Source organism: Bacillus rossius, chromosome 1 (assembly GCF_032445375.1).
Source record: "Bacillus rossius redtenbacheri isolate Brsri chromosome 1, Brsri_v3, whole genome shotgun sequence".
Taxonomy (NCBI): Eukaryota; Metazoa; Arthropoda; class Insecta; order Phasmatodea; family Bacillidae; genus Bacillus; species Bacillus rossius.
Window position 1 is genome coordinate 361,819,833 of NC_086330.1, and position 21,918 is coordinate 361,841,750.

At 40.9% G+C, this 21,918-nt stretch overlaps 1 protein-coding gene across 1 annotated transcript; it reads right to left on the minus strand.

The window, feature by feature from the left end:
• Nucleotides 1–1,769: 1,769 nt before the first annotated feature.
• LOC134528316 (uncharacterized) lies at nt 1,770–8,521 on the minus strand. Its single transcript, XM_063361836.1, has 5 exons — nt 8,263–8,521; nt 5,390–5,474; nt 4,161–4,303; nt 3,635–3,838; nt 1,770–2,621 (listed from the first exon to the last, which is right to left on the minus strand). The coding sequence occupies exons 2-5, from the start codon at nt 5,456–5,458 to the stop codon at nt 2,276–2,278; spliced, it is 762 nt and encodes a 253-aa protein (XP_063217906.1). The 5' UTR covers nt 5,459–5,474; nt 8,263–8,521; the 3' UTR covers nt 1,770–2,275.
• Between the last annotated feature and the right edge of the window lie 13,397 nt (nt 8,522–21,918).

Consider the following 21,918-nt stretch of genomic DNA (forward strand, 5'->3'; position numbering starts at 1 on the left):
ACTCATCTGGTCAAACATTAAATAATATTTAAATGATATTTGTTGATAAAAAAAATGTGTGTAGCTTTCAGTACTCGCCAGTTATGCATAATCATCTAAACTTGGTAACGAGGTAATTCATGTGTTGTCATATTGCAAATAAACTTATAATACAAAACTTGGACCAGAATTTAACCTAGAATTCTTTAAAATAATGCTAAGTATGAAAAATATGTGAAAATTTCAGTTTAGAAAAAAAAAAACTGTAAAAAAATTTTTCTTCATTTTAAAATTGAACTATAATTCTGTTAGAAAAATTGTAGGTACTATTGATACGTTAGGGCTATCCAAATAACAATAATACCAAACGTGTTGCATGTAAATGCCTCAATACTGAACCTGTTACCTACATTTCCTCCTAAATCAAAATTATCATTGCCTGCATTTTTGAGGTTATATTTCTTTAGGTACACTGAGAGTGAAATTTGGTAAGCACCACAAATGCATTGAAATAAGTGCACATTACACAACTGAAATTTTAAAGGTTGTAAGTCCAATGCACATGCAGAAATTGCTATAGCCATTAGTCAAAGTTGTCAATATGGCTGACTCACGTGTGAAAACCTGCACTCCTGTATATTAAATTTTGAGAACATCGGGAAATGTACTAAGCTTATAGGTGTGCTAAAGTAAATTTTATGGTAGTGAAACTATCCTGGAATGCATTTTGTAAACTGGAATAGTCATACAAGGTAATACCGCAACTTGAAAAATACCTATAATTTATTGCCCAGGAAAATTGTGTTGGAACAAACATGGTGTCAAAGATGTTTAACATTCTGTTGATTTTCTAAATCATTCGGAACGTTACTCCATCTTCTAAGTACTTTTGAAACTAAAAGTCGCAGTCCAATAGATACGGTAGGCCTACATCAAAACAAAATTAACCTGAAACATTTTAAAACACCCATTATAACACTACATATATAACCTTAAGGGGTTGTCCATTAATCACGTGATGTTTTTTTAGCAAATTTTTAACCCCCCCTCCCCCCTAGTGATTTGTGGTGAGGTTTCAGACTACCCCCCCCCCCCCCCCCCCCTACCCAATAAATCACGTGTATTTTTTTGGTACAAAATATTTTTAAAAATTTCAGAATATTATCTTTAAATATAGGTATAATCTAATTCAATTCTGGAAAATTAAGCACAGTGATAAAAATGTTGATACACATTAAGGTTGCAGGTTTATTCTCACTGGCATAAAAATAATAAAGGAAAGGCTTATATGTGATTTACGCATGTATTCAGCGCCAAAATCACAGTCTTACTGGTGACTGGCAAGCCGAGCCGGGTGGTTCATGTTGCGGCAGGCGGGGATATTGTTGCCTGGCTACGGCGAGTCAAAGTCACGCGTCGCTTTTCGGTTTAGTAGAAATCGCGCGAAAAAATAAATACACGTGATATCTCTCTACACCCCCCCCTCCCCCTTGTGATATTTCGTGATTTTTCCCGACCCCCCCCCCCCCCCCCCACCCTTTCGAGCCTCACGTGATTAATGGACGATCCCTAACCTTATTTTTGCTGATTCTACATTTAAGATTTAACAGTAAAAATTCCTCATGGCGTCAAATATATTTAGGCTAACAATTTGACGTGTGTCTGCAGTATGATGAACAGTGTGCTATCTCCACATTTCAGTTGTCAAAATTGTAATTTTAACATATTTTTTTAAGTTTTCATTATTTCTTTTTATAACTATAAATTATAACATAAAGTAAAAGCAGTTATACTATTATAAAGTTTATTTTGGTACACCAATTCGCTTAGTACATCCCCCGATGATTGCAAACAATAATACGGACAGATGAATCGCACGCCATCTTTTCAAGATTTCTAAGACTTTCACAGATCGCAGCACCGTATTAACACATTTCCATTCCATGCTCTTAATTACTCCTGCCAAGTGGCAGCGTACCGAGAGCTGAGATGTTTGTTCGCACATCAAAAAAATCGTGAAGCAAATCTATGAACTTTGTAAAACTTTAAAAATTTGTAAATATGTAGCTTACAGACAAAGCAACAAGATTGAAAAACCTTCTGTATTTGCTCATTGCATCAGTAGATGTGTGTTATAATCTGTATTTGAAGCTTTTACATAAAAAAAAAAGGACTTTTTGTCGACAACCCCGCAAGTGTTCAGGAAGAAAGTAGGTATTCCACGATGTTAGCGAGACACTGTCATATTCGGAACAGAAGTGCACGTGGTCTGGTGAAGAGGCGGCGTCGGCGGCCGCTACGCGGCCTTGACGCGCACGGAGACGTCGAACCCCCGGGTGAGGCGCGCGAGGGACCGGGCCAGGCCGGGCAGCACGACCGCGCAGTGGCCGCGCTCCAGCACGCCGCGCAGGTCTCGGTCCAGCCGCAGGTTGTTGGTGGGCCCGCTGTAGGCCACGCTCGTGCCCGGCTCCGAGAACTGGGTCACGCGGACGCTGCAGCTGAGGCGCGCCTCGGCCTCCGACACCCAGAACAGCACGGCGGGCTCGGCCGTGCCCAGCCGCGTCCGGCCCGCCATCACCAGCGCCGGCCGGCTCTCGCGCAGGTGCTCGGGCGTCACGTCGCTCTTGCGCGTCTTGTCCTGGCTGCCGAGGAGGTAGTACAGTGCAACTTCACTCTTATACAGAGCCAGATATCATTCTTCAAACTAATCTGGGGGCCAGAGTAATTTAAATGTCTACAGAAATTTTTTTTAATTTTGTTTTGTTCTGTTGAATAACCAATAAATGCAATATGCAGCATATATACAAGATTTAGATGGGTAAAGTTATAAAAATTGATGTTTGTTTTAGTAAATACAAGTTTTCCTACTACTTAATTTTAGTTTTAATGTAGACCTAAGTTTTTAACCTACAAAAATTAGTAAATCCTGCTTTTTTTTTTTTTTTTTTTTAAATTCCACCTAGAGTAACCAGATGTCTGGATGAGCAGGGTCCAAGTTATTGGGACTCTACTGTATAATATCCTTAATAAGTAATTAATTTATATTTAATTGAATAAGGACTCTTAAAAGTCCTCAAATTTTACCAAGAATACTTAAAAACATCTTAATAAAGACTGACAGCTTGCAAGTAATGGATAAATGCTGGAAACTTGATGTGCTTTTATTTATAACTTAGCAGGAAAAAAAATTGGTGCATGCACATTAAAATTGGTGTATTTTATGCCACCCAAGGAATTCATAATTTTTTGCATTAACTATTTACTTGCAGGATGATGTGATACTAAAAATGTTTTTCTACCTCATAGTGGTGAAGGCAAAGTAAAGGGGTCCTTAAAATTCCTTAATTTTTGATTGCTCGCGAGGTTACGAACCATGAAATGGTGGATATGTTGAATCCAATGAATTGATTAGGGGCCACTGTGGTTGAGTGGACAGATAGCTTGGCTCCCACCGAGAAAATCCGATCCGGGTTTGATTCATGATTGGTTCGAACCTGGATTTTTCACTACGTGGCGAATTCTGCAGTGAGCCGGTGAGATTTCTCAGGGTGCCCCAGCCGTTCGATTCGTCGAAGCTCATCCTCGCCTAATCGCCCCGCATCGTCTCCAACAACAAACCTGACGTCGACGCGATCCTCGCTCTTTGTGCACGCACCTGTTGTTTTGGCTGTCGACCAGTAGGATCAGCGCGATGCACGTGCTGGAGTCGGCGGGTATGTCATCCGGAGCCACCCATATGTGGAAGTTGTCCCCGTCTCCCACGATCATGGAGACATCGTCATGGTCGCACCAGAAGTGCGACATGATGTCGGTTATGGCGACGTACTTCGAACACTTATGGAACAAGCATTTCACTGGCCTGGAAATGGAAAAAAAAAATTGTTCCAGTAAAGACTCATGTTTTTCCAAGGCAAGCCTTTTTAACATTTGGACTGTCTTAACATAGTGCACCTCCAATAACAAACTCAAATGGCAGGAACGAAAGACAATAACCCACATCTTTGAAGTGTGGGAACATTTTATTTGGTTTTACATCCCGCCACTTCTGGGAAGGTAGCGAGGTTTAACATGTCGACAACGAGGTCATTAGAGTTTGACGCAAAGTTCAGTGGATCGTGTTTCAAATGATTTTTTTTTTAAAGCAAACAAACACAAATAACTCTACACATGCCAGTGCTCACCTTTTGGATATTTCTTCTTCCGTTTTGTTTCCCGCTAATAGCCTTTGGTTTTTGGTGTTTATCGGTCTGTCGTCGCCGGTCAACGTGCTCGCGTCCACTCTCTGCGCAGGTGCCGAGGGACTTCTGCACACATCTGCGCGTTTCTAGAACAAAACTTCACCCAATACACCCAGTTTCCTCCCCTTCCGGCTAATGGTCGCAGAATATCAGTTTCCTTAACATCTTCCTGGAGTTTGTACATGCATAAAATATGAAATAGTATAATTTATTTTTGATGTGTAACAGCTTAGCTGTCGGTATACGGCATTTAATAGGAGTAATTTAGTGAATGGAACGGAAATGTGTAACTACAGTGCTGCCATCTGTGGCGGATTACGCGAACCAAAGTTCACAAATCCAGAAGGAAATGTTATAGTATTAAGTGTATAACAAATTTTAGTATGATGGGCAGTATTTTAACAAAATTAATTGTCAATAAACACGTCTAAAGCCGGGGTTCAGTACTTTCCCAAGTCTTTTTTTTTTTTAATTGGAGCCATTACAATATATAGTTTAAAATTTTGCTCTGCAAAACAAATGATTCACTAGTTGACTTACCTGCTCTGGCAACAAATTCTTGCAGTGGGTGCAAAAACTACGCGTGATTTGCATCAAGAAATGTAGTTGAAAAACCAATTTTCATATTTATGTATCATGCTCGCCATTATTTTACAGAATTCGTCAAAATTTGGGTCAGATTTTCATATTATAAGCGTAGTTGCAACACGCGAACACATTCAATTGCTCATTACCAAGGTCACATGTTACACATCTCTGGTGAGTTCTAAAATATATTCACTCATATTTATATTTTTGTTTCGAAAAACTGTGAGTAAAACCAAGAGTATCAAAAACAATTATGCAAAATCTAAAATCTGTATTGACTGGCGGATGTCACAAACTCTCATGTTATACCACACTAAAATTATAATGCATAAATTTCTGTGTGTTAAGAATATTTGTGCAACTTTTGCACTTTCCCATCTCCAAAAAGAAAATGTTTACATGTTGGCATAGCAAAACCACATTTAATAAAGTTAAATTCCACATGGTGGTTTAAATAAATAAAAATCTACAACTTGCTGTGAAAAAGTTTTTTTTTTTTTTTCCATAATTTTTATCAAGAAATAAAGTGCAAAATAGGGAATGCTATTAAACATACTGTAGTCTAAATATTAGAAAATACTTACCTGTTTATTGTCCTTACAGTAAGTGCAGCTTTTCGACGTGAATGTATCCATACTTCTCAAAATTAACATAAATGGTCGGTCCACACTGTAAAAAAAATTTAGAAATCAAATTATTTTTAAGTATACGCAAATTGTTATCCTGAAAAGTAGTTACCATTAATGTTAATTTTGTCTGTTACCAGCTGGATTTTTTTTAATACTTCTTCTGTATGGCTTTGAATAAAAAAAATAATGGCTTGTATTTAAAAATGATTTCAGGACATAGTTATTTTTGGTATTAATTTCCTGCATGCTGTTCTCTCCTCTGAAAAGGATTTTAAGTCTTGTTATGCATGGAAAATTTCAAATCAAATTTTAAAAGTCGAGTTAAATTGTGAATATTGTTCTTGGCGAAGCTGTATTAATTTGTCATATAAAATACAGGAGTAAAATTTAAAAAAATTTGTTAAACATTTGTAATGTTTGAACTAATTAATTTATTTATCATTTGAGCCCTATGTATAACATGATTCAATAAAATTTATAAAATAACCATGCATAATATTAAAGCAAATAAAGTGCCACTTTTTGATTTTGTTCGAAGTAACCAACTATATTCAACCAAAACATACAATGCAAATAAAAAACAATATTTTCAAGGGTGAATTTTAGGCTTAAAATTTTTTAAACCTCTGCAACAAATGCAAAGCTTCACATCACACGCAAAGCTTTGCTTCACAATCAAAGCTTCAAACGAAACAAATAGCAAATTTCCTGGCGAATTCAAATCAAATTCTAAAAGGAGATTTGATTGATTCGCTTAGTCGATGCTTTGCACAGGCCTAGGATCAAGGTGTATTGGTTTTTATTTTATGGCAAATTATTGAGATTACAGGAGGGAGCGTAACACTTGGACCTCCTAGAATATGTGCCACTGGGGTGTCCAGGATTGAGTGGAAATAATTGGTAAGTCCCTTTTCACACAAGCAAGATACTTCGGCTCACAGAAAAATAGACCTGGTTCCACTACCTCGCATACCCGATTCTGTTAGAAAGAGCATCTCAAACATCAAGGAGCTGTAAAAAACAAATTTCATTCAGAGCTGCAACAAGTTGAACTACAACAATTTAATACTCAAAAAATTGAGCTGCGTGCAAATGCAATCTGAAAGACCACTAACACGTTAAACAATAAATGAAGCAGTAACTAATTGGTTTAGTGGAATCAGTGTTTCAAGAATGTTTGCCTCGAGTGGTAATTCAACAAAGCATCACAACTGTAGCTTGAGAAACCTTGACGTGGGAATTCATAATCATGACAGCTCTCTTCGGCAAGTTTCCACTAAGAAACAAATAAAGTAGTGCAAGTATTATGCCTGAACATGCAATGCTAATGGTAGCAAAATTGTTTCACGTAATTATTTCCCTAATGAGAATGGAATTTGCTTTGGAGCCACACACAATTTTTTATGTGAATAAGTCTTTTGCCTTTTAGCTGAAGGAGACCCACTAACAATGAGTGATTAAATATTTTAGATATTATAGTACAGTCTCAAATTGAAGTCTTATACATTATTAGATTCAAAACCAGTAAGTATTTTATTCCTGAATAGCTGCTATTCTACTTCCATCTAGACATGCCATCCAATTCTTTGTACTTCCAGAAACACATCAAGATAAAAAAAAATTCTGTGCTCATTGGAAGATTTAACACCATTTTGTGTTGCTGAAGCAAAAAAAAAAGTATTTATAGATACTTCTAGAATCAAACACATGAGTAGACTGCCAAATCATAAACAGTAAATAGGACTGACCAGTAAATTACACACTGAAGTTATTCAGTATATACCTATTAATAAATTGTGTTGCTGGTAAATTAACACAAAACTTAAAAGCAGATGTATTTCAAGCGTTTATTACAGCAACTAAGTTAATGGTTCAAAATTATTTTAAGAACATTTTTAGGAATTTGGATTTAAATTCCATTTAAGAGAAAAAACTTTTCACTGAAATTAGTGTAATATTTACCAGTTCAGGTACAAACTTTTTCTGATGAAATACAATTAATGATGCAGTGAGGATAATGATAAGAATTCAAGTTATTTTTATGCTATACATTACATAATTGTGTATTCTTCCAACAGTGTCGTTTGATATGGAACATTTTCTGTATATGCTCAGAATTCATAAATATTTTCTTTGATAAACTTATCAATGTTTAAATAAGTTAAAAAAAAAATTCTAAATAATTGCTTTATCCATTGAGTACTTACCGACAACAGATACGTACATCTATATGTGCCATGAGGTGCAGTGGCAAGACACTAGACACATGCCAGAGGACACGGGTTTTAACCCCCATGATTACTTAACTACAGACAATGACCCCGTTCCACATGGCTCTGTGTTACTGTCTCAACTGACCATGTCGGCGATAAATTTAGAGGCCCGCCTGATCAGTAGTGTGGTGTATCTGTGTTGGTGAGGCGACGCTAGCTGGTGCTTCTAGCGCGGTGTCTCCTCTGCACTGGCGCGCAGTTGTCTCGTCGTGCATGGAGCAACTATGAGATCTGAGCGGTAACCATAACATTGTATGGCGGAGAAATTATAAAAATGTAATGCAAGTCCCTCGAGTGCTTTCAAGAATCTCTACCGGATGTTTCATGTCTAAAAACTATTCTGAAAACACATGTATTAGCCATTTTCACGCTTTTAAAAATACAATCATCCACCCTCAGCATATTCTTAAATGCTTTTCGAGCAGATCCCACTCAAGTTATCTTAAGCAGTTTTTAAATTGATTTTTTTTCTTCTTCTTCAAGTTCTGGACGTAGTATGTGTGCCCGGATAGGCAAGGCTCTTAAATGTCAATAAAATAAAAATGAAATTCATACCTCTCATAATAGCTGGGAACTACGACTCTCTTTTCTCGACATTTGTAACTGCCAGTCAAAAATATTTCCAATTATTCTCGTACCTCAAATGAAACTGTATTTAAAAAAATACTGGCAAAGTTAGAATCCAAAATTTTTGTCAACATAAATTGCTTAGAAACACCCTAAGGACTGTTTGCAATAATGCTATACCGAGTCATTGCTTACTGTCAGGCCTTGAAATTTTAACTATTGTTGCATAAATAAATTGCTAAAATATTTTGTTGCCATGACAATGACTACCAATACTTGAATTACTCATTCTAAACTTCTGCAGTATTTTTGCTTTTTCTCAAAATGTGCATTGGCAATTAATATGATAAATGTTACATAAAACTTATATTAGTAGACAAATAAAAGTTTAACACACATCACTTTCTGTTTATTGTAAGCCACTCAGAGTTTTGTACAAAAACAACCCACACAATTGATATGAATGGTAAATTCACTTTGAATTTTTTACCCAATATCTTACACAACAAAAATGTGTTAACAACCAATTTTTTTTTAAATCTGTAACTTTAGGTCCCAGATAAACTTATTAAGGTTCTGGGAACCATAGGTATGTCCTGAAATTTGGATGTTCGTGTATCCATTGCCAGCTCAAATTAACTTAATTTATGACAAAACATCTAGAACAGCAAAAATGTATTTTACCTAACAAACTAACTCACCAACACTGACAGACTCCATTTCCTCAACGGGTTCTTGTTTATCGTTAAGACTGAAGAGTGCCCAAGCTGTGTTTCTTGAAACTGATGCCCTCAGTCACAATGCCAGGTTACTACATTTTAATGCCATTATTTTTATCTAAGAAATTTTTATAAATGTTCCACTTTTTTAAGTGTGGATGGGCTATATCAAATCCTCCAAAACCATCAAAACTCAGATAATAAAAAAAATGTTATACTCAAGGAAAAAATATTTGAGTAAATGTACAGTAGAACTTCGTTAATCCGTGACACGCTAATTCGGGAATTGGATAATCCGGGACGATTTAAAAGTGCAGAAAAAAAAGAGAAGTAAAAATTGTCAGCATTTAAAATTAACGTCACGCGGGCCGGTGGTCCCCCTTCCAGCTGTCACATTTGTCACTCTTTAAACTTGAGGGGGATGTCCTGACTATTGCTTCCCGTCTCCCGTTTGTTTGAATGTTGTTTCACGTGCTGCTGAGTTACTTTCGCCGTATCTGGCTGGCATTCGGCTGGACGTAGGTGGCCGGGGAGGGGGGGGGGGGGCTACCAAAAATTATTTGTGTGCAAGGTACTTTATTTACTCTATGTGCAAGGTCAGCACGATCTTATCTTTCTCTCTTCGGCTGTTGTAAATGACCGTGAACTAATGGCTAGGCAGTGCCGTTTTTTTTAAGTCGAGACACTAATTCTAAGACGGCCGTTACCGTGAACGGATTATCGGGGTTTATTTTTATTTTTTTACAGGATTTAAATTATCCGGGCATCGGCGGGTCCCAATTAACACAAATAATGGGGAGTTTACTATTTTTTATCCATCTGCTGCCAAGGTGCAGTAAGCCTCGGGAGATGTTACATCACATAACCTTGGCCTTAACCCAGCTGCACGCCGGTGTCTGAGAAGCTTGACAAGACCTTCCGGGCTTTTAATCGCTAGTCCGTGAAGTTCAGTAATCCGTGATTATCTCGGTCCCGACCATCACGAATTAACGAGGTTCTACTTATTATGTAAATTCAAAACTGACAACTTCTAAGTCATATTATCATTCTTCAATACATATATATTTTTTTAATTGAGGTAATTAATTTTGTTTAAAATTATGTGTAATTGATTCTGAAAACTTAGTTAAGGGTTATTAACATTTGAAGGGTTAAACACAGAGTCCAACTCTGTAATAATTTTTCTCTGAATTTTCCCTGACTTTCCATGACAAAAAATTCAAATTTTCCTCACTATTTTTTTTTGTTTTATTAATTCATCTATTTCACAATTTCCTGAAATAAATAAATAAAATTCACCCTCCACCATCCCCATAGCTGGCCTAGTTCAAACAGAACCTTGCATGCACCATTTAATAGTGTGTATGACCATGCACTATATATAACACTGTCTGAAAGAAAAATATGTTTTCAACAGTCTGGATGATGGTGGTCTGGACATTGATTTTCCCCCTCAAATTACTATCTCTAGGAATTTTACGTTCCTTTTCCTGGATTCGAAGTAAATTCCATGACCAATTCCAACTTCCCTAACTCTTCCATGATTTTCCCTGACTTTCTAGAATGTGGACATCATGTTAAATCCTGTGAACATCATTGTTAATGTAGGTATTTTATATATTGTACATTATTTCATTTTTGGCCCTTGAGACAATGATTCGATGTAGGGGCAGATTCGATGTACTCTTTGTGATTTGAATTAAAAATATGGATCTGAGAAAATCGCTACTCTACAGGCATTTTGCCTATTGTGGCCAGTTTAATGTTATGACTTTATGAGTTATTTGTTAATTGATAAAAGACAAGTATTCATAACCAATAATTTTTGTTTGACTAGTAGCATCATGTTCACACAGTAGAAGTTAATTTTCTGTTTTTCCACAGCTGAGTATTTTGTGCAAATTTACTTCTGTACTAACATTTTCAAAATATTTTGTCATAAAAAAATTGGAATCATAAAATTCTGAAAATCTGAAGATTCTAGTGAAGCTGACCCTTACAAATATTTCGTGCTTGGTAAGCGTAAAAAGTCACATGGAAAAACTCCTTATCAGGGTTTATTGAAATACATAATTGACTCTAGAATTAATGCTCTGTCTTACACACTGTGTTTTATTTTTAATAATTTTGTCATTACTCTTAATTAAAGAATTTTCCTGCTAGAGCGATAAAACTGAAATAATAGCCAAATTGAAGTTTCTACACAGCTAAACACCAAAATGGAAGCAAATACATGCGTAACACCAAAATGCAAAGCTGAACACAAAATGCAGCAAAATTCATGTCAATTACCTCACTATGACTGTTAAAATTTAGAATTGATTTCATAAATCATTAGTTTGCAACGTGCGCTTCGGCATTCAGAGGCCCGACGGCTCCTCCCCTTCCCTCGTTCCCCTTATAACCCCCTCCCGCACTCCCTTGTGACGTCCGCGTGACGTAGGCGCCTCCTTCCAGGCCTACTGAATGTGACACTAGCGCCATCTGGATTTTTTATATATAGGGGTGTAATTATTTTGCTCGTTCTGTTCTGTTCCAGGAGCGATCGCCGTGAGGGGTGCTTCGGCGTCGCGCCATGTTACGCATGGCTACGAGGTGTTTTCTGGTCGGTGTCTTACATTTTGATAATTATGTAATTTGCCTTCTGCGTCATGTTTGGCTTGCCTCCTTTTTGGCCTCATAAAGTAATGTTTGCTGGACACCGAATTTGTTTCGTAATTCCTGGTTTGCATTGCCAGTGTGTTTCACCTTGTGCATTTCTTTGAATTTGTTTCTTGCTTTCGACCCATTTTCCGTCGGGGCGTTTGTCGTTTTTCTCCGCCGCACCTCTCACGTCCGGACAGACAGCATTCTACCTGCTATTACCATGATTTAAATAACGTTAGCACTTAACATTTGTATATTGGCTATTTGTATTGCTCATCAGTACCTGTTTACGTAATTCTTTCTTTCGTAATTCTTGTTATATGTTGCCCCTCTATATTCATATGGGGCTTGATTTAAAGGATAATAAAATTGTGTATTTTTGTATATCTGATATTTACGCTTATTTCTTTAGGGGTTACACAACACGTCTGGCACTCTGCCTGTCCCTTTACAAGGGCCATAGTTTTTTTTTTTTTTGTGTTTCTTATTGTTAACGTCATTGAGGTAAAGTGAGGTGGATTTCCCCTTCCCCTTCTCCATACTCCAAATTCTGCGCAACTCTGCTTGCGGAGTGTTTTTGCTGTTGTGTTTACTGTTTCAGAGCCATGTCTTCGCCGGGGGTTGCCTGGTTATATAAGCTGCACAAGGAGGAACTCATCCAACATTGCGATGAAAATCAATTAGAGGCTTCGGCGACGGACACCGTGGCGGTGCTTCGCGCGCGCCTCGCTCAGTTCGTGCGTGACTCGTGTGCAGCCATTCCTGAGCCCCGGACACGGCAGTCCCCTCTTGACGTGAGTCCGCCCACGGGCGCTTCCTTTAATCAGAAGCTCTTCTTTGTAGCCTTAAAGCCGCTCCCCGTGTTGGGCGGAAGCGAGCCGCGTGCCGCTTTGGATTTTGTGATCGCCGCGGAGCGATTGTTTAAATTGAATTTGGTTCCTGCTGAGGCTTTCATGAAAGCCCTACTGAGTAAGTGAACTGGCACTTATGTGCAACTTCTTACGCAGGCTATTTCACATGGAGACGATTTCGCGGCGTTTAAAAAACAGTTGGTTCACACTGTTTGTCCGCCCCGTGTTCTCGACGTGTGTAAACGAGAGCTGGTTTTTCGCTTTCAAAAGCCCGATGAATCTGTCACTCAGTTTGTAAATTCTGTTAGTGATTATGCCGATGCTTTGAGTTTGGGAATTCCTGAAGGGGAATTTGTGCAGTTGATCCTAGGTAATCTTGCGCCGGTGGTGCTTCAGAACTGCGCTATGTTGACACCTCCATCTACCCTGAATGCCTTACGTGATTGGGGCGGTGAGGTAGAAAGCCGTATCGCTGCGGCAAGCAAATACCGCTCTGAATTTCCCGTGTCTACGCGCGGCGCTGACTCTAAGTCGCCACCTTTCAGTAGAGAATATTTTCCCCCCAGGCATGTCGGCATGACTGACTGTCGGCCTGCTACTTATGCGCGACCACCTGACGGAAGTGCATGTTACGGCGACGCCGCGCCTGTTTTCGAGAGACGCGCCCCAGTGAGTGACGTGTTACGTCATTCGTTCGAAGAGTTGTTCCCGCATGTCGCCACGCGCGCCGGGGTGCGCGCTCATGTGAACGAGTCTCCCGGCGGGCCGGCCCGTCCGCGTGGCCGCCCAACCGGCGGTATCCAGGCTTGTGTAAGCGAGCCGCCTGGCGCGCTTGCTAGCCCCCGCGGTGTGTCGAGCGGCGCGGCGCTTGCTCGTGTAAGCGAGCCGCCCCTTGCCGCGATCTTGAACTTGGCCGTGAATAACGCAGCCGCGCTCCCCGCTAGGATTGATACTCGCGGCCGTGGCCGATGTGCTAATTGTTGTGTTTTCGGACACGTTACGGCCGAGTGCACTAGTTCTCGAGTTAATGCTGGCGATAGGCGGTGTTTCCGCTGCGGTCAGGCGGGCCATTACCGAGTACAATGTCCGGGAAACCGGCATTGATGACACGCAGGAAGGGTCGTAGTCGTCGTGTTATGCGCAAATCCTTTCCTCAAGCATTTTTACATTTTCTTCCCTTTCTTGTACTGGGTAATTTTTACCCCGCCCTCGTCGATACAGGAGCCACTTGTTCGTGCATCAGTGAAGCATGTTTTGACAGTTTCCTTAGCCAGCATCGTCATTTGAAGCGTTTCGTTGTCAATGAGCCTGATGTAATCATTTCCGTGGCCAATGGCGACATCGTGCGCGCCCGTCGCTCGGTGATTTTACACTTTAAGGTTCACAGATTTTCTTGGAGTTGGGAGTTTATTGTGGTTTCTGGACTTGCGTCTAATTTTGTTTTGGGTCTCAATTTCCTTAGTAACACGCGTTGCGTGTTGGATTTGCATAGACACGAGTTGTCTTTTGGTTTTTCGCCATCTATAAAAATTCAGCTGCGGCACGAAAAACGCGTGCCCATTGTCATGTCCTGTAAGGAACTGACGAGTCACGAATCTGACCAGGCTATCGCTGACTTAGTAAGCGAGTTTCCGGATGTGATAACCCGCAAGATTGGCAGGTGTGATGTACTGCCTTATCGCTTCTATGTGAGGGATGAGGTACCCGTTCGCAGCAGATATATAAAAGTGTCACCCCCGAAACTTCAGTTCATGAGAGAAATTATTCAAAAATTGTTGGCTGCCGATGTTATTACCCCATCTACATCCGATTTCAGTACCCCAACCTTCTTGGTACCCAAGAAGGACAGTACGGAATGGCGATTAGTTCACAATTTCCAGGAATTGAATCAGAAGATTATTGATGACAGATGGCCATTACCTACAGTGGAGAGTGCTCTACAGCACTTGGGCAAGGCTCGTATATTTTCTGTTATCGACCTTAATCATAGTTTCCACCAATGTCTGTTGGACCCAAGTTGCCGTAAATATACTGCCTTTTCAACCCCTTTCGGTCATTACCAGTTTAACAGAATTCCTATGGGCGTCAGTTTTGGCAGCCAGGCCTTGAGCCGCGTGCTTGATCACGTGTTAAGTGATTTCAAATTTCGTTTTGTTTTCAACTACATCGACGACATTATTGTGTATAGCAATTCTTTTGAGGAGCACCTTGACCACCTAAGGGAGGTCTTCCTTCGCCTTCGTGCTGCCAAACTTACGGTCAATCCTAAGAAAATTTCCCTTGGCCGAAAGTTCGTGAAGTTTCTGGGCTATGTTATTTCCGAGGGCTCCTTGCTCATGGACCCGGATAAGGTTGCCCCCATTGTCGCCTTCCCCAGACCTAAGAATATCAAGGGTGTGCAACGTTTTTTGGGCATGCTTGGGTATTATTCCCGCTTCATCAAGAATTTTGCTGCCCTTTGTGCCCCCTTAAATGCCCTTCGTAAAAAGGACGTTCCCTTTGTTTGGGGCCCGGAACAGGAAAAGGCGTTCGCTACCCTGAAGTCTCGATTGGGCTCTCCTCCCGTTCTGGTCCTGCCTGATTTCAGCAAGCGTTTTGCCCTGTTTGTTGATGCCTCGTCCATTGCTCTAGGAGCTGTTCTCGGCCACCTGGAAGAGGGCAAACTCCGGCCAATAGCCTTCGCCAGCCGCTCGTTACTGGAGTCTGAACGAAAGTTAGGTACTTACGAGAAGGAGGCTCTTGCCTGCCTGTTCGGCTTGGAAAAGTTCGAATGTTATCTCGACTGTAGGGAATTCGATCTTTTTACAGATAATCAGGCTTTGAGCTGGCTCTGTAACCATCCTCAACAACTGGGAAAGCTGGGACGTTGGATACTTCGTCTTTCTCGTTTTAACTTTGTTATCCATCATGTTCGAGGAGCCGACAATGTAGTGGCCGACACGCTTTCGCGGATGTTTTGTCCCGAGGAGTTTTTAGTTGAAGAGAACGAGTCACCTAGTCCCGATGAACTCCTGTGTGTGTGCAAGGTTTTCCCGCAGTCCTACCTTAATGTTCGTGTGTCAGCTTGACGACGTCGTTTGTCAGAAAATCCGTAAGGACTTGCGAGACAAGAAAGTGGTCCCATTTGTGGAGGAACAGGGTCTGATTTATTTTACTGGCAGCTCGGGTCGAGCTCGTAAGGCAGTTGTGCCATTAATATTAAGGCCTATGGTACTTAAATACTACCATTCGTCCCTGATCGGAGGCCATCTTGGTATGGATAAAACCTTCCGTCGCATTTCTGCGCATTTATACTGGCCGGATCTTCGCAACGACGTTCGTGCCTTTGTCAGATCCTGTCATGATTGCCAGATTTCGAAGCCACCCCAAAACACTAGGGTGGGCCTGTACTGTGCAGACCCACCAGTGGCACCCTGGCATGTTGTCCATCTAGATATCTTTGGACCATTGACGCGCTCGCGTAAGGGTAATATATGCTTGCTTGTCTTGGTCGATATTTTCACTAAATTTGTCATACTTCTACCTCTAAAAAACATGAAAGCAGTTTCGATTGTCAAAGCCCTTCGGGAACAAGTGTGGAAGCTCTTTGGAGCCCCTGCCATGCTCGTGTCTGATAATGCCAGATACTTCCAGTCTAACATCTACAAGGATATGTGCTTTGAATGGGCAATTAAACCTATCTATAGTTCGGCATATTTCCCTCAGGGCAACCAATCAGAGCGTGTCAACAAGGTGCTCAAGGGGGTTCTCACTTCCTTTTATCGTTCAGATCAGACACTTTGGGATTCCGATCTGGACTACATTAACATGGGTCTTAACTCTGCTGTGCACTCCGCCACCGGTTTTCCTCCTTCCATTCCTTTTCTGGGCCGCGAGCTCACTCACCCTCTCCTGAATCTCTGGGGACTGCCGTCTCTAAGCTCCGCCCTAACTGAGGCTGACCTCGAGAAAATTCTTGATCTTGTTCCTTGTAATCTCCAGAAGGCCCGCCACATTGTCGAGACGCAGTACAACAAAACTAGGCAGCCCCATGGTTTTAAGGTTGGCTATATTGTACTGGTGCATTCATATGTTCTCCCTTCTTTAGCGGCACAGATCAATGTTAAGTTGCTTCCCCCTTATGAGGGCCCGTTCACTATCGTGCGTTTTTTGGGCAGTAATACTGTACTTCTCCAGGATTGTAAGAAAACATCCAGGTATAAAAAGTGCCATGTAAGCCAGCTGAAAGGTTATGTGTCTTAACGTGTAAGTTGTTTTGTTAGTAAGTATTAGCAGGTTTTCTCTCCCGTTGTATTTTTATTGATTTTACCTGCATGTCATTTATGAATATTCATCTGGAGCTGTTTGCTCTGGCCTAGCCTTATTGTTAAAATTTTCCCATGGAAGTTTGGAATTATTTTCTAGGGATAGTTTAAGACTTGTATTTTAACAGTTATAGCCATATTATGATTTATTATTTATGTCCTAATAATCTTTGAATAAGTGTTTACAGTACGCAACTAGTATGGCAACCCAGCTCTATAAAAGGGTTGTTGGCTGAGTGGGGTGCTATTTTTTTTTTTTACAATGTATTTTATGTTTTATTGTATATTTATTCCCTACTAAACTATGTGAATCTTTCCAGTGCACTGGAAAGTAAGTTGTGTGATTGGGAAGCTATATTTTTAGTATTTGTGGGTGGCGCAGTGTGTTGTATGTTTTTCTTTGTAATTTCCTCTCCGCCACTCCATTATCCTGCTGCTGGCGAGCCGTCTTCGCCGCCTTTCTTCAGTCATCACCCAGCAAAGAGAGGAGACGTCCACTCTTCACTGCCTGCGTCACGCTCTTCGGGCGGCTCCTGCTTCCTACCTGTTATGGACGTAAGCCTCGACAGTGACTGCGCCATCTCTTCTCGTCGGTGTGCCCGCCGCTCCTGCTGGTTGTCTCCTACGAGGTGGGCCCTCTCGTAGTGTTAGAGACTTCCGTGTACTGTTTACGCAGCCCCTGCCTAGCCCAGAGATTCGTCGAGCAGTGATTCCTGCTGTGGCGCGCTTCGTCGGAGTGTTTGTGATGTGGCAGCACGCTGGCGCCCCTCTTCGAGCACCGCTGCGAGCCGCCTCCCCTCCGTGCACTGCTGCGCCAGGCGGTGATGCCCTGTGAGACTTGCAGTTTCGGGCTGGATCGGAAGCTGTGATATGTACCTGCTCTTATTCTCCGTTACCGCCGCCCCCTCTTCTAGTTCGCCTGCCACCAGCCCTTGTGGTGTTTTGGGGGCGGGCGCTTGCGCTGTGTGTCGTGTGGCGGCTTCTTCATGGATTGTGCTTTAGATACTTCTTCCTGCTTATCGCCGTCCCGCGCTGCTGGGGTGCTCCGGGCGCTGCAGTCCTGCTCGAAACTTCCCCCGTCTGCGGACTGGACTTGGTGCGTGTGAGCCATCTGTACTCCAGCTGCCTAGTGACGTCGCTGAGTTTTCACTCTACTTCGAAGAAACCACATACAAGATACTCTACTCGTCGCTCCTCGTATTGTCGCATTCATCTGCTTCATCGTCCTGCGGAAGGCTTCGCCAGGGGGTGGGAATTTGCAACGTGCGCTTCGGCATTCAGAGGCCCGCCGGCTCCTCCCCTTCCCTCGTTCCCCTTATAACCCCCTCCCGCACTCCCTTGTGACGTCCGCGTGACGTAGGCGCCTCCTTCCAGGCCTACTGAATGCGACACTAGCGCCATCTGGATTTTTTATATATAGGGGTGTAATTATTTTGCTCGTTCTGTTCTGTTCCGGGAGCGATCGCCGTGAGGGGTGCTTCGGCGTCACGCCGTGTTACGCATGGCTACGAGGTGTTTTCTGGTCGGTGTCTTACGTTTTGATAATTATGTAATTTGCCTTCTGCGTCATGTTTGGCTTGCCTCCTTTTTGGCCTCATAAAGTAATGTTTGCTGGACACCGAATTTGTTTCGTAATTCCTGGTTTGCATTGCCAGTGTGTTTCACCTTGTGCATTTCTTTGAATTTGTTTCTTGCTTTCGACCCATTTTCCATCGGGGCGTTTGTCGTTTTTCTCCGCCGCACCTCTCACGTCCGGACAGACAGCATTCTACTTGCTATTACCATGATTTAAATAACGTTAGCACTTAACATTTGTATATTGGCTATTTGTATTGCTCATCAGTACCTGTTTACGTAATTCTTTCTTTCGTAATTCTTGTTATATGTTGCCCCTCTATATTCATATGGGGCTTGATTTAAAGGATAATAAAATTGTGTATTTTTGTATATCTGATATTTACGCTTATTTCTTTAGGGGTTACACAACACGTCTGGCACTCTGCCTGTCCCTTTACAAGGGCCATAGTTTTTTTTTTATGTTTCTTATTGTTAACGTCATTGAGGTAAAGTGAGGTGGATTTCCCCTTCCCCTTCACGATACTTCAAGTTTTGACCTTTTTATGAATGCAGTCTATAGCTGATACAGACATGGCTAAAGGCCTGCATATAAACATGTGATTTTGAGTTTTTAACATTTTTTAAAATTCATATTAACAGTATTGAATTAATAAGACAGAGAAAAAAGTAAAATTTAAATATAAAAATATTTCTTGTGAACTAAAAAAACCATTTTAGAATAATATGGATTGCAGCATTTTGTTAGAATTAATGTTATCAATATATGTAGCATTGTTTTATGTACACATTTTAAGCATCTTACCACAAATTTTTATAGTAGTTAATCACTGTTATCGTGCTTGATATGTACATATGATTGATAAAAACAAAATCCACTATTTTTAATGACGAATTTTGCATTTTGGTAAAAATATTAAATCTTGGCTCTAACAATAGCTCTTTTGCATTTTAAGTTGTATCGGAATGTTTTCACCAGATATTTAATAAATGTAATTTATGAGCTGTAAAAGATAATGCAAAGGAACATAATCATAACCATGTGTGACTTTTTACATATTATTAAATAATATTTAATAAACATTGGTTGGCAAAATTTTAAATAAAACATTAATTGCAAGAGAAAAATTGTGATAAAATGACAGTAAAATCCCTTAATTGTAATGACAAGATAATGAAATAATCTTGGCGTGCGAAATCTAGCCTTAAGACTCAGCAAGAACTTCATCAGTCCTTGCTCATACGGCCAAGATTCAGGAGGGCAGGGGGGACGACTTGCCAGAGTAAAAATCCATTGAGCCTGAATAATAGGCATTTTATCGTACCAGCATCTCATCTGCTACTGGAGGCAAACAACTGAGGTTGTCATGTGGTTAGGACGTGCTGACCTCGAACTAAAATTCAGTATTCTAATATTTTCGCACATGAATCTACAAGAACCATGGCAAAGCAGCTAACAACTATGTAGATAATTAAAGTCTTTATACGCTCTGTAAGGGTGGAGAGTTCTTTCCCTACAGAGACAGATCCAGGCCTTCCTTCGCCTGGGGCAGAAATTGTGATTAGCACACCTTCATCCCCCAAACAGCAATAAAAGTACAAGGATTAATTTATTTTGCATCTGTGATTATATGTAAAATTTTTAGTAATGAGTAAAATCAAAATGGTATTATACATTGTATATTTAATTTTAAATTTGCCTATTTCACAATGCTTGTATCTACAAATCTGTCCGGCCATTCCGTGCCCTCTCTAACCAGAGACCACGGCAGACTGTCACTCCCCCCCCCCCCTTTCCACCCCCTCCTAATCTCTTGATCCGCCCCTGCATCAGTGTGCCGAGATTGCGTCTTACATGGTAAATTTCACTAGATGCAATCCAGCAATTTTTCAAAATTTTTAAGGTTGTGCTGAAGTGGTCGGTGCGCGTCACTTGAATTTCGCGCCGCGCGGCGGACTTCGGCGCTCCTTCCCTTCCTACTTTCCCCCTCCTATCTGCGTCCAGTGCTGTGTTTTGTCTTCCCCTCGTGAGGTGTCCGCGCATGCGCGTGGCGCCCTCTTGCTTAATTAAAACTAGGTGTAATGCCTTGAAGGCTCTTGTTCGTTAGCAGTCAGTCGGTGCTGGTCGTGAATTAAGCATGTAGTCTGATACTTGCTTTAGAGAGAGTGTGTGACAGCGGGGAGAATGCACGTAAGTGTTGTAAGGTGGTGACCCTTACAGTAATGTAAACGGTACTTGGTAATAGCTCTACTATAAATTCCATTTCGGCCGTCACCGTCTAAATTCTATTTGGCATTTATTGCTTTCTTTGATCATTTTTTTGTATTAGTACCATGCATAGTTTGTTTGACGTCTCTCCCCGTCTGGTCTACAGTCTTCGTTAGGACTTGTTTTTACGTAATGTATGTAATGTATTAATTTGTGAATTTTCCTTTTATATCATGCTTTATCATGCTTTACAGTAAGCTTATACCGCCTAGTGTAGGTTAGGCCGCGGTCGCCTGCATGTTCATTTGACGTTTTTTTTGTATTCTCTAATGAGGCATGTCTGTGTTCACGACATTGTGTAAGCGTTAATACTTAATTGTAATATTTCTATCTTTCAAGTATTTATCAAGTTAATATTATGTATTCTATCAAGCATTTAATCCTAAAGAAAATATAGATATGCGTTCACGTATTTTGCCGTGGCATGTGTACTAGCTCTATCAGTATTAAGCAAGTATTAATTATATGTGAAAGAATGATGTATTTGTATGATAACCACGTGAGGCCTTTGCCCATGATTAAACGAACTAAGTTAATGTAACTATTTGCTACTTCAACCTTTGCATCCATCCTTGGCTATAATTGTTAGATTACCTCTTTGAAAACCTTTTATTCAGCATAATTTATTCAGTATTTTTAGGATAGTGTTACACGCAGTTGAAGGTTCACGTGAATGTACTTCACCTGTTTACACTGTCCCATGAAGCTCATGGAAGCCTTCAACTGCGCTACTCTGCTATGTTATGCTGACTATTAACGTTTTTGTTTTTCTCTTTTGTCTTGCATGCACCATGGGGTCACCGGTCACGGGATGGGTGTATCGTCTACGCCGTGACGAGCTGGTTCAAATCCTCTCCGAGGAGGGCGTTTCCTTCGAGGAGGGCGCTACTGTTGCTGTTTTGAGGAGCCTACTCGTCCAGCATGTTCGTTACTCCTGGGAATCAGCTGATGAGGTACCGTCTCGGCAGTTCCCACCCCCTTCTGGCCCCGCCTTGAACTCAAAATTTAATACAAAAATATTTTTTTCTAACCTTAAGCTTCTTCCTCGGCTTGATAGCTGCGAGCCACGAGCTGTTTTGGATTTTTTAAGTGCGGCATCACGTCTTGAAGGGCTGAAATTAGTTAGTGAGGCAGAATTGTTAAAGGCCCTGCTGAGTCTTTGTGGAGCCGCATTTTTGCATTTACTTACTGACGCAATTACTCAGAATCTTTCTTTTGCTCAGTTCAAAAGCTCAGTTTTGCAATTTGCCTGTCCTCCACGTGTGCTTGAGAGCTGTAAA

Excerpts from the sequence above, each read along its gene's own strand:
- LOC134528316 (XM_063361836.1), bottom strand. The coding sequence starts at position 5,458 with ATGTTAATTTTGAGAAGTATGGATACATTCACGTCGAAAAGCTGCACT. Across the intron at positions 4,304-5,389 it reads ACTGTAAGGACAATAAACAG|AAACGCGCAGATGTGTGCAG; the intron begins GTAAGTATTTTC and ends GTTTTGTTCTAG. Across the intron at positions 3,839-4,160 it reads GAAGAAGAAATATCCAAAAG|GCCAGTGAAATGCTTGTTCC; the intron begins GTGAGCACTGGC and ends TTCCATTTCCAG.